General features: G+C 34.1%; 1 protein-coding gene across 1 annotated transcript in view; it reads right to left on the minus strand.

The window, feature by feature from the left end:
• Positions 1–14324, minus strand: part of STAG1 (STAG1 cohesin complex component) — a 425011-nt gene that overhangs the window by 241285 nt on the left and 169402 nt on the right. The window contains exon 5 of the mRNA XM_060011307.1: positions 6333–6429. Coding sequence (XP_059867290.1) covers positions 6333–6429 — 97 coding nt within the window. The remainder of the gene's footprint in view (positions 1–6332; positions 6430–14324) is intronic.

Below are 14324 nucleotides of genomic sequence, written 5' to 3' on the forward strand. Positions count from 1 at the left end.
TTCTTCTCTGATTGCTGTGGCTAAGACTTCCAATACTATGTTAAATAGAAGTGGTGAGAGTGGGCATACTTGTCTTATTCCTGATTTTAGAAGAAAAGCTTTCAGGTTTCCACTACTGAGTATGATGTTAGCTGTGAGTTTGTCATAAACAGACTTTATTATGTTGCCATGTTTCCTCTATACCAACTTCAATGAGAGTTTTTATCACGACTGAATGTTGAATTTTGTTAACTGAAATGATTATGTGATTTTTATTCTTTTCGTGAATGTGGCGTATCACACTGATTGCTTTACAAATGTTGAACCATCCTTGTGTCCCTATATTAAACCCAACTTGGTCATGGTGCATGGTTCTTTTTATATATTGCTGAATTTGGTTTACTAATATTTTCTTGAGGTTTTCTGCAGCTATACTCATCAGAGACATTGGTCTGTAATTTCTTTTTTTCTTTTTTCTTTTGTAGTCTTTGTCTGGTTTTGGTATCTGTGTGATAGTGGCCTCGTAGAATGAATTTGGGGATGTTCCCTCCTCTTCAATTTTTTGGAAAAGTTTGAGAAGGATAGGTAGTAGCTATTCTTCATATGTTTGGTAGAATTCCCCTGTGAAGCCATCCAGACCTGGACCACACTTGCCCTGTTCAGAAGTAGGCCAGGTCAGAGCCAGCTCTAGACCAGTATGTGGTTCAAACCTCTCATTCCCCAAGGAGGATCCCCGAGCTTCTGACATCCTCTCCTCACTAGGGTGCAAGTCCAGACCTGATCATTTCTCCTCCCTTCCTATCCAACTCCATGTGGATCTTTCTTTAGTCTTGGTTATAGAAAAGCCTTTCTCCCAGCCTACACTTTGTTTCAACGACAGTAGGCACACATGTACTGTATTTCTGAGGTGTTCATGGGGGGGGGGGGGGGGGAGGGAGCTCAGCATCCTCATATTCTGCCATTTTGATCTCCCTCTTTCAGAATTATTATATTGCCTTTATTAGTTTTGCAAACTGTTTCTCTTGAAATTTCTAAACTTTCAATATCACTCCCAAATAGTAATCATACTTCATTTTATTATCCAAATGTGTCAGCTTATATTGCCAATATTAAAGAGGAGTTGTGAGAGTGGACATCCCTGCCTTGTTTGACTTCAGTGAAAATGACTCTACTAGTTTCCCTTGAGCATTATGTTGGCTTTGGGGTTAAAAGGCTTTTTTTTCCTTCCATTTTCTACTTTTCACTCTTTACATATCCCTTTATTCATCAATACTCCTCTGTATACTTCCCCCAAAAAACAAAACTCTTACACAACTACAGTACAATGATCAGAACGATGAAATTAACAATTATGTTCTAACCCACAGAACTGATTTCGGATTTCAGTATTTGTCTCAATAATGTTCTTTTTACCAAAAAAAATCTAAGATCATGCACTGCATTCAGTTCCTTTAGTATCGAATATGGAACAGCTCTCTGAGTCATTTCTTTGTATTTCATGATACTTACACTTCTAAAGAGTACAGTATATTGTGAAAAATATATCTCAATTTGAGCTCGTCCAACGTTTCCTCATGAGTAGGTTCAGACTCTGAACTTTTGGTAAGAATACTACAAAAGTAAGGTTGAGTTCTTCTTCTAGGTGCATAACACAAAGTACATGCTATTAACTGGTTCTATAACTGGCAGTGTTCGCTTTCATCATTTGTTTATGGTAGTGTCTACCAAGTCTGTACAGGTAAAGTATCAATACCATTTTACCCATAATAGATATCTTGTAAGGAGACAATTTGAGGAGGTAAATACTGTGTTCTTCACTTTCCCCCACTAGTTTTACAGTGCGAGCACTGAGTTAAAAATTTACTTTAGTTTATACTTTTTACACTCGTCAGTGTGGTTATGTTATTTATGCTATGGCATGGCATGGTTCATCTGTTCTGACAGCATCCAGTTTTAGGATTTTCCCTCCATCTTTACTGATTTTTTTTTTCTTTCTGAGTATGTGAAACATGAAGATAACTCCAAAGTCAAGATTATTCAAAAAGTATATTCCAGTAAGTAACATCCCTTTACCTCAATTCCCTCTAAGCTTTCCACTTCATTTACATACACACACACCCAACGGGTAGCCAATCATTCTATCTTATCTTTTTTTTCTTTTTGGTCAAGTGACCAGATACATGTGTATATTCTATTATTTCCCTTTCTTTCTTCTAAAAAAAACCTCGAATACTTTTAGACACTCTTTTGCACTTTGCACTTAAAAAAATGTATCCTGAAAATCTCCTTGCATTTGTCCACAGAGATCTTCCTCATAATTTTTTGCAATGACAAAAAAATCCATTGTATAAGTTGTACCACAGTTTATTCAATCATTGTCGTATATCTCAGCATTTAGGTTGTTCCCAGTATTTTACAAGTACAAACAATATGGTATTTAGTAACCCTATGAATTTGTTTTCATAAAACTGGAGGTATATCTTCATGGCAAATTCCAGAAACAGGATGGCTAGGTCAAAAGATAAAAACATATGTAATTTTGGTAGATAATGTCAAATTTCTTTCCATGAGAATTGTATCAATTTGATTTCCAACAAACAATGTAATAGTGCCTGTTTCCTCACAGCCTAAAAAACAGAGTGTTGTTATAACTTAATTTTTATCAATCTGATAGGCGAAAATGGTATCTTGGTGTAGCGGTATTTTGTAGTTCTCTTCTTTCATATGTTTTAATATCTGCTTACTACAGTTTCACAGGTACTTGGATCTATTTTAGATTTTTACTATACTGCACTGATGTGAGAGACAGTAAGTTTTCTCTCTTAAACATATTAAGAAAATATGCATCTATGTCTGTTTTATTAGAATGTTTTAAAATCCATTTTGTCAAATGTTTTTTCAGGAACTATGAAAACAGCTGAAAGGAAGTGGCAAGGGATAAGAACAGAAAATTCAGAAATGGCTCTTAAGCCACACTCGTAAGAGAAATACAAATTAAATCATCCAAATACAAAAATTAACCATGGATCAATGACCTACATATAAGATCTAAAATGATAAAACTATTAGAAGAAAACATAGAGATAAATATTCAGGCTCTTAGAATTTGCAATGGATTCTTAGATTTGACACCACAAGCATGAGTAAAAAAATGAAAAAATAGGTAAGTTGGACTTCATAAAAGTTTAAAACTTTTGTTCATCAAAGAATATTTTTAAGAAAGTGAAGAGACAACCTACAGAGCGGGAAGCCAATAGCTGCAAGTTATTAACAGTTGCATGTTGTATATCTGATAAGGGTTTAATATCCAGAATATATAAAGAACTCTAATAACTCACAATAAAAATAAAATCCATCTAATTTTAAAATAAGCACAGGATCAAATACACATTTGTTCAAGAAAGATATACAAATTGCCAAAAGTACATGAAAAGATGCTCAAGATCACTGGTGATTAAGAAAATGCAAATCAAAACCATAATAAGAAATCACTTCATACCCCCTAGGTCAATAAAATTTAAAAATCAGAAAATAAAAGTGTTTTAGAGGATGTGGAGAAATAAGAATCTTCATACATTTCTGGAATTTAAAATGGTGCCGCTGCTGTGAAAATGGTTTGGCAGTTCCTCAAAAAGTTAAAATAGAATTACCATATGATCCAGCAATTTCACTCCTAGGTATTTACACCGAAGAATTAAAAAATAAGTACTCAAGCAGATATCTGTCCACGAATGTTCACAGCAATATTCACAGCAACCAAAAAGTGAAAACCACCCAATGTCCATTGACAGATGAATGGATAAACAAATTGTAACATATACATAAAATGAAATAAATTATCAGTACATGCTACTACCTGGATAAACCTTGAAGACATTATGCTAAATGAAAGACATCAAAAACAAAAGGTCACATATTGGACAATTCCTTTTATATAAAATGACTAAAACAGGCAAATCCATAGGAGTAGAAAGCAGATCAGTGGTTGCCAAGGGTTGCAGGGAAGAAGGGAATGAGGAATGACTACGTAATGAATATTAGGTATTCTTCTGGGGTGATAAAAAGAAGTTTTGATACTAGAGAGAGGTGGTTGCACAACACTGTTAATGTGCTAAAAACTACTGAACTGCCCACTTTAAAATGGTTGTTAATTGTTTAAGTGAATTTCACCTCAATTTAAAAAAATCATACTGACATATTTTTAAATCATTCCTAAGAGCAATACAAAAATTTGATAAAAACGCTTTGTTGAAAAGACCAAGAAGAAACAGACATTTTCATATATTAATGATAGGAGTAAAAATGGGTACAATTCCCATATCAGGAAATTTGGCAATATCTAATATAATTACAAATATATTAACCTACAGACATTCTTCCACCAGGAGCAAGTAAGGTACACACAAAACTACTCACTGTAACAGAAAAAGACTACAGATAATGCAATGGTCTGTTAACAGAAGACTAATTAAATAAATTGTTGTACATACACACAAAGAAATGAATGCTACGATGCTGGAAAAGGGAGGGGAGGGGAGGGGAGGGGAGGGGAGAAGGGAAGGAAGGAAGGAAACCAAGAAAGCTCTCTATACACCAGTATCTTTTTTGGGGGGGGGGGTGCGGAAAGAGCATATATTTCCTATTTATATAGATAGACGAATATACAACAAAGTAGTTAAGAGCAATTAACTCTGTGGACATAGATAGGAAGGCAAGAAGTGGTAAAGGCTTTTTGCTTTACATATCTCTCTCTTTTTTTTTTTTTTTGGTTTTTTGAACCATGGGAATGAATTACAAAAGGAAAAAATTTTAAGACTACCAGTTGTTTTAAAATCAAAACTCAATCTAACAGGACAATTACAGTTTAGACAAGATAACACATGTAAAGCACATCACTCGGTGCTTGCCTTTCCCATTTTAAGCCTGTAAAATTAACAAACTCACTTTCCTTCAAATAAACTAATCTCTTGCCAATCCTCACCTGTCTCTATGCTCTAGGATTCAGCCATAAACTCTCTTTATGTCCTACAGTGTGCTGTATTTTCTTGTCTTCCGGAATTTTTACACAGTCTGTTAACTTTGGCCTTTCTCCTCCTCCTTAATTTTCTCTTACTCAACCTCAGTCCCAGGGTAGAGTTTCTTCCTCTGAGATGCATTTTCTTACAAATATCCCCACATTCACACATACACAGAAACACACAGCCTAGGTTGGATCAGAAGCCCCTCCTTGTTATTCCAACACTACCTTCTGGTTAGACATATAGACTTCAGATTGAGACAAGCCTGAATCTAAATCGTGAATTTGGCACTTACAAACTGTATGATGTCCAAAAACGAACCTAAGCCCTGTATTCTCAGTTTCCTGAACTACAGAATAAAAATCACATCTGACTGATAGTAGTGTCAAACCAATATTAAATGAGCTAATGTATGTAAAGCACACAGCTTGGCACATACTAGTCATTAAACTGTAACCAGTTTTATTATTATTACTTTCATGGCACTGAGCACTTTAGTAAACTTTAGTAAACTAGTGGTATATTTCCCTCTTTTTCTTTGCGATAAAGCCTTCTTTAAAAATTAAACTTACTCTTAATACTGGGGCAGAGACTGTCTTGATAATATCTGTATACTTTGGAACAGTGCTTAGTATAACTTAGGTACTCTGTAAATATTTGATAAACTTATGTCAATATGGTGAGCGATAACTTAGAAATAAGAAAACCTTCAAGAAATCAATTTGATCAGTGATCTCAATAAAAGACAACCATTCTTTCTGTATCAGTAAGTAAAGAACGGTGTTTACCAACTGATTTTCCCCATGTAGCACATTTAACCTGTTAATATTTATTCTAGAGAAAAAAAGTATCTATCAGTTATCTATTAATATGATAAAAATAAAACTTTACTTTTAACAAATTGTCTATGGATTCCAAATGACTGTAAACTTAAGAAAAACTGATTTTCATACTTATGTTACCTTGAATTATTTAAGCTTCAAGCATTTCATCTATAACATGAGGACTCAATGAATTTTAGCAACTAGCACAGTTTACAATATGGAGCACAGATAAAAATAATATCAGTAAATATTAATTACAAAATCTTATGATCTAAAAAGCCAATTCATTAATTTAAGATTTCCTTCAAAATATTAAAAAATTCAGAAGTCTGTTGAGTAAAACTGAACCAGAAAAAAAAGAGAAATATACTTAAATAAAAATAATTTTATCAGAAAAAGATGAGCACATAATTCCAGGATCAATTATAAAATGACTAACACAAGGTAAAGTAAAATTGACACTGCTGGACTGACAGTCTTAATGTACATCATTTATTCCAACATTCTGTACCTCGACATCCTGAACACTGGATAAAAAAGTTGATTAAATCCAGAAGTGCGATGTCCCTGTCTTGTTTATATGATTCAATCCAGTCATCAACCACAGACTGTGGGGGGAAAAAAACCATAAAATTAAAAATTAAAAAATTTATATTATAGCAAATAAATTTTCAAAAAATTCCTGTTTTTCCATGTGTATCTATTTAAACAAGCAAACTACTTACCTAAAATTATCTCTCTGTAGCCAAATAAAACTAGAGATTCCCTCATATTGAAAGGCAATTCAAAGGTAAATTACTAGGTTTCAGAAATTTGTGCAAAATAGAGCACAATATAAGCCTGACTTTACCAGTCACATTAAGTCCAATAATTATTAAACAACTATAGATACTAATATTCAAACCATACTATGAAAATAACTAAAAAAGTAACTTCACTTATACATAGATATAAGCTTTCTGAGTATCAGAAAACCCAGCAGAGAATAAAAAGAATACACACCATATATAATAAAATGTATTTTTTCCCCAGGTATACAAGGATGACTCAATATTAGGAACTCAATTCAATTTATCAACAATGTAAAGAAGAAAAATAAATGATTTTAATACTAGATCTCAAAAAGGTATCTGATAAAAATCCTGCAGCCAAGCTTAATAAAAAATGTCTAGAAAAACTAGTGTTATGTGATATGTTGGTAAACAACATAAAGACAAAGACTACAATATATTTGTTGTTGAAATCCTTAACACTTTTCAGCTCTAAAAAAGAATGAGGCAAGGATGCATCCCTAAGCATTCAACACAGATTTTAAAAGTTTTTAGTTTGTGCAAAAATTAGTAAAATATCAGGAAACACAATTCTCCTTTCCTATAGTTGATAAGAAAATTTGAGTCTCTACCAAACTGACTTGAAAGATTAATAAAAAAATTTGACAAGACAACTGACAAAAGATAAATGTACAAAATAAAATTTTAATATTGGCAATATATAAGAAATATAAATAGATTGAGAAGGCTGTTCACAATGAAAATCATCTAAAAACAAACTCAAAGACTGTATAAATTTTAATGATGAAAATTATAAAAAATTTACAGGATATGGAAAATGACCTAAATAAGTTTCATATACTGAATTTTTTAAAAAAGATTTAGTGCTGTATCAATAAAGTCTTTCCAAATTGCTAGATAAATTTAATGTGATTCCACTTAGCATACTACCAGGCAGAATTGTTGAGGGTCTTTCTGGGGGTGGGAGGTGGGAAAGCACAGGAGACCAATAAAAATAATTTTTAAAACAATTTTAAATAAATTTTTAGTTTTGTACTTAGGTATAATTATATACAGTAAATGCGTAAATCTTAAGTTACTCCTTGATGAAAGTTTACATATACATACACCTGTATAACCATAACCAAAATGAAAATATAAAAAAATTTCCAGAACTGAAACAGGCCACCTCATGTTCCATTCCAGGCAGTAACCATCACAAATGTCAATAGTTTAACTATTATTCCTTTACAGTAGATATGTTTTTAAAATTCATATAATACTGTGCTTTGTGTTTGATTTCTTCCAGCCAATGTTTTATCAGTGAGATTCAGTCATGTTATAGTATGTGTTATCAGTAGTTCCGTGTTTGTACTGCTGGATAGTATTTCATTGTATTAATATAGCATATTTTATAACCCATTTTACTACTGATGTACATGAGCGTCGTTTCCATTTTAGGGCTATCACAAATAAAATTGTTATGACCATACCTGTACACATTGTTTGACATAAACATTTTTTCTGCAGTATATATACCTAGTAGCAGACTTATTAACAAACAGAATACATATATATTGAGGGCCAGTACACAATGTCATCCAATTTTCCAAAACAGATGTATTAAATTATACATCCTCCAGCAATGTATGACATTAGGTGCTCCACATCCTCACCAATACCAGGTGTTGTCAGCCCTTTTATTTTAACCCATTCTGCTGGAGCGTACCCCTTTCCCTTCTTTAATGATCTCTTCTGAGGAGCAATCTTATTTCCTTCTCTAATATGAAAGGGGGACTTTATCATTAACTGCTGATGTATATAACACTGTTTCTCTGTCTCATCACATTAGTGTCTGGAAGATTTTGTTTTAAAAGTACAAAGAAAATACAACGGTGGTAGGAGAGGCTAAAAAGAAAAAGAAAGAACAGCATGGTATCTGTTCAGGGTTCACTTCTGTTGCATAATGTGTTCAGGCCCTCTTGGCTAAAAATGGTGGTGAGGCCTAAGAATGGATAGAGCAGGTTAACAATGACTTTGAGACTCAGGAGCAAAGCAGAAATGCTTTGTGACCCAGGTAATGAAGTATGGCACAAAGCAGAGAAGGAAGCCATTTCCCCACTTCTATATGGGGCCCAGCATTGTGAACACACTCTGAACATGGTGACCAAATTTTTCTTTAGCTCCCAAAGCACAAATATTAATTTATAATCCCACCAGTTGTATATGAAGAGCACAAAACATTCTGAATAAATAAGGCTAATGAGGAGGGACTTGCATTAGAAATATTAAAATAATACAAAAATACTGAAAACAATATAGATTGAAAGTAATGTAGGCCTAGAAAAGTAATACAAGACAGTAGAGCATAGAAACAGATCCAGGTATATTTAAAACAAGCTATAACAGAGGAGATATTTCAATTTTAGATGGAAAAGGGTGGTTGATTTAATAAATAATACTGATATAATTGGTTATTCACCTGGAAGGAAACAAAGTTATACCTTTTAAAAGTTATCAGAGACGTGTAGGGGCAAAGGAATCTAAACAACTAATACAATACCGTAGTGAAGAATTCAATACAGAATGTATTTATTATTTATTTACCCATTCAACCATTCTGTATCTTTTGATTAGAGAACTTAGTGAATTTACATTTAAAGTAACTACTGATAGGTATGTGCTTATTGCCATTTTGTTAATTGTTTTCAAGCTGTTTTTGTAGTTCCTCTCTATTCCTTTCTTCTTCTCTTGCAACAAATGAAAATGGCAATGTAACATACCAAAATTTATGGGATGCAGCAAAAGCAGTTCTAAGAGAGAAGTTCACTGTGATAAATACCTACCTCAAGAAACAAGAAAAATCTCAAATAAACAACCTAATTTTACATCTCAAGGAACTTAAAAAAAAAAGAACAAATGAAGCCCAAAGTTAGTGGCAGGAAGGAAATAATAACGATTAGAGCAGAAATAAATGAAACAGAGACTAAAAAGCCAACAGAAAAGATCAATGAAACTAAAAGCTGGTTCTTTGAAAAAATAAACAAAATTGACAAACCTTTACCTAGACTCATCAAGAAAAAGAGAACTCAAAAAAATAAAATCAGGGCTTCCCTGTTGGCACAGTGGTTGAGAGTCCGCCTGCCGATGCAGGGGACGCGGGTTGGTGCCCCGGTCCGGGATGATCCCACATGCCGCGGAGCCGCTGGGCCTGTGAGCCGTGGCCGCTGAGCCTGCACGTCCGGAGCCGGTGCTCCGCAACGGTAGAGAGGCCGCAGCAGTGAGAGGTCCACCGCAAAAAAAATAAATAAAATAAAATAAAATAAAATCAGAAATGAAAGAGAAGTTACAACTGATTCCATAAAAATGCAAAGGGTCATAAGAGACTACTATGAACAATCATATGCCAACAAATTGGACAACCTAGGAAAAAAATGAGTAAATTCCTAGAAACATACAACCTAGTAATACTATATCATGATGAAATGGAAAATCTAAACTGACCCCAATTACTAGCAAAGATTTTGAATCAGTAATTAAAAACCTCCCAACAAACAAAAGTCCAGGACCAGAAGGCTTCACTGGTGACTTCTAACAAACATTCTAAGAATTAATGCCAGTCCTTCTCAAACTCTTTCAAAAAAAGGAAGAGAGTGGAAATCTTCCAAACACATTTTATGAGGCCAGTACTACCCTGATACCAAAACCAGAAAAAAAATGCCACAAGAAAAGGCCAATATTCCTGATAAACATAGATGCAAAAATCCTCAACAAATATTAGCAAATCAAATTCAACGATGCATTAATAGGATCATATACCATGACTGAGCAGGATTTAGTCCTGTGATGCAAGGATGGTTCAAGATGCAAAAATAAATGTGATACACATTAACAGAATAAAAGATAAAAACTGTATGATCATATCAATAAGTGCAGGAAAAGCTTCTGACACAATACAGTATTCATTTATGACAAAAACTCTAAAACAAACTGGGTATAGAAGGAACAAACCTCAACACAATAAAGGCCATATATAACGCCCACAGCCAACATTACTCAATAGTGTAAGGCTGAAAAGATTTTCTCTAAGATCAGGAAAGACCAGAGTGAACAAACACTCTCATCACTCCTAGTCAACATAATACTAGAAGTCCTAGCCAGAGCAATCAGTCAAGAAAAATAAAAGGTATCCAAATAGAAAAGGAAGAAGTAAAACTTTTTTTTTCAGATGATATGACCTTCCAAACAGAAAATCTTAAAGACTCCATCAAAAAACTGTTAGAAAAAATAAACTTATTAAGTTGCAGGATACAAAATCAACATACAGAAAACAGTTGCATTTCTATACTACATAAAATTGCATTTCTATATTACATCAAATTTAATAAATCACTAAATTTAATAGCAAAAAATCCAATTTAAATGTTGGCAGAGAAACTGAATAGTTTTCCAAAGAAGGAATACAACTGGCCAAGAAATACGTGAAAAGACGCTCAACATCACTAATCATCAGGAAAATGTAAATCAAAACCACAATGAGATATTAATGTCACACCTGTTTGGAACAGCTATTAAAAAGATAAGAGATAACAAGTGTTGGTGAGGGTGTGCATTGCTGGTGCGAATGCCAACTGGTACAGCCACTATGTAACACAGTACAGATGTTCCTCAAAAAATTAAAAAATAGAACTACCATATGATCCAGAAATCCCACTTCTGGGTATATATGCAGAGGAATTAAAATCAGGATTTTATTAAAATATCTGCACTTCCATGTTCACTGCATTCACAATAGCCAAAATATGGAAACAACCTCAGTGTCTGTTAAAAGATGAATGGATAAGGAAAATGTGGTGTGTGTATATATATATATATATATATATATATATATATACACATACACACACACACATATATATATATACACACACACAATGGAATACTAATTCGTCCATGAGAAAGAAGGAAATCCTGCCACTTGCAACAACTTGAATGAACCTTGAAGGCACTGTACTAGGTGAAGTAAGTCAGAGAAAGACAAATACTATATGATAACACTTATATGTGGAATCTAAAAAAAAAGCCAAACTCAGAGAAATAGACACAGAGTAGTATTTACCAGGGCTTGAGGGTAAGGGAAATGGTGAGAAGTTGGTCAAAGGGTACAAACTTCCAGTTGAAAGATTAACAAGTTCTGGGGATACAACATACAGAACAGTGACTATAGCTAATAATACTGTATTATATACTTGAATGTTGCTAAAAGAGTACATCTTAAATGTTCTCACCAGAAAAAACAAATGGTAATAATGTGAAGGGATGGAGATGTCAGTTAAAGCTATGGTGGTAATTATTTTGCAACATGCAAATGTATCAAATCAACACACTGTACACCTTAAACTTACACAATCTTATAGTCAATTTTATCTCAATAAAGGTAGAGGAAATAAAAAAGAAAAAACTGCCCATCTAGAATTTTGTTATCTGGCCAAAAGGTATCTTTCAAGTAAAAGCAACATAAAAACTTTTCAAAGAAAACTAAAACAAAACCAAGCAGATAGACTAATAAACACTCCTCTTGAAAGAAAACTACCCAGACTGAATAAAAATCAATCACATGATATTTACAAGAAACACACTTTAAGTATAATAGCACAGATAGGTTGCACTAAAAGGGAGAAAAAATGTATACCATGCAAACATTAACTATAAAAAAAGCTGTTATGACTATGTTTACAGCAGACAAATCAAAACAAGGAATTACAAACATAAAAAAAAAACATACTTTATGGGACTTCCTGGTGGCTCAGTGGTTAAGAATCTGCCTGCCAATGCAGAGGACACGGGTTTGAGCCCTGATCTGGGAAGATCCCACATGCCACGGAGCAACTAAGCCCGTGTGCCACAACTACTGAGCCTGTGCTCTAGGGCTCACGAGCCATGACTACTGAAGCCCGCACCAGCCCGCACCTAGAGCCCATGCTCCACAAGAGAAGCCACCTCAATGAGAAGCCCACACATCACAAGGAAGAGTAGCCCCCGCTCACTGCAACTAGAGAAAGTCCACGCACACCAACGAAGACCCAATGCAGCCATAAATAAATAAATAAATTTAAATAATAAATAAATGTGTTTACATTATTAAAAAAACATACTTTATAATAATAAAGTGCTACATTCATCAGAAAGATAAAACAATTATAATTTTTTACATACCAAATAACAAGAGTCCCAAAATACATAAAGCAAAAAACTGAACTGAAAGTAAAAATATGCAAATCGATAACCACAGTTGAGATTTTTACTGCATGTCTATTGGTAACTGATAAAAGAAGCAAACACACAAAAAATAGCAAACATACAGAAGATTTGAACAGCACTGCTAATAAACATGACCTAATGAACATGTGTAATTACAACACCAACAATTAGAGAATACACATTCATTTTAGGTACACACTGAACATTCACCAAAAGATCAAAAAGCAAGTCTTTATGAGTTTTTAAGGATGGAAAAAACACAGGGCACATTCTCGGACCATTTTAGATTTAAATTAGACATCAGTAACAAAAACGTTACCTAAAATATCCCCAAATGTTTTGGTAATTAGGGAATATTTTGAAGTGACTGATAATGAAAATACAACATATCAAAATTTGTAGAATGCAGGTAAAATAGTGCTTAGAGGGAAATTTATAGCTTCACATACTTTATAATAAAAGAAGTTCTAAATCAATGATTTAAGCTCCCACCTTAAGAAACACACATTACATTTAAATGTTGGTTGTCCTCAATTAGGGAGCAGGGAAAGATATTACTCCAAGATTACAAGAAGAAACATTTCTAATAACATATCCACAGCCTCTCAAAGAGGTCATATAGCCTTAGAACATCTAAAATACGAGGTATAGTCACACAGTCATTCTGGGACCTAAGCTGACAGAGGCTCTATTATCCTCTCTAAGAGGTTTCTAAGGTTGATCCTGAAAAGTCAATATCCAGCTGATGAAGAAGTAAACACAGAAAAGCATGGCAGATTTTTGTAATTCAGCTTTGGAAGTAGTACATATCACTCTCTCTAATACTTCATTGGCTAAAACTTGTAAACTAGCCACATCTAGATAGAAGGGGAGCAGAGGGCTTCCCTGGTGGCGCAGTGGTTGAGAGTCCGCCTGCCAATGCAGGGGACACGGGTTCGTGCTCCGGTCTGGGAAGATCCCACATGCCGCGGAGCGGCTGGGCCCGTGAGCCATGGCCGCTGAGCCTGCACGTCCGGAGCCTGTGCTCCACAACGGGAGAGGCCACAACAGTGAGAGGTCCGCATACCGCAAAAAAAAAAAAAAAAAAGTGGGGGAGCAGAAACATGAAGTCTGTTTTGGCCAGTACCCTCCTGGAACTTTCTCCACGATGAAAAAAGAAAAATAAATTTTTGATAAGTGGCCAGTCATCTCTGCCAAAATCTGCCCCTGTGGCTATAAATATTTATATGCAGCCTTCTTCCTACACAGAAATAATACTCACCTGCATGGATACTGTAAGTACTGTTTACTGGGGCAAAAATACTATCAATTTAAATGTCTATAAAAGAAGGTTTCACCAAACTAGAATAAAATGTAACTATACAAATGAGCTGTACTGATACGTTAGCACTAATGATACAGTAAGTTATTTGTGACATATTAATTAAAAAGAGAAACATATGATTCTTTTAAAGTAAATGGTATCACACACA

The sequence above is a fragment of the Delphinus delphis genome, chromosome 4, assembly GCF_949987515.2.
Source record: "Delphinus delphis chromosome 4, mDelDel1.2, whole genome shotgun sequence".
Taxonomy (NCBI): domain Eukaryota; kingdom Metazoa; phylum Chordata; class Mammalia; order Artiodactyla; family Delphinidae; genus Delphinus; species Delphinus delphis.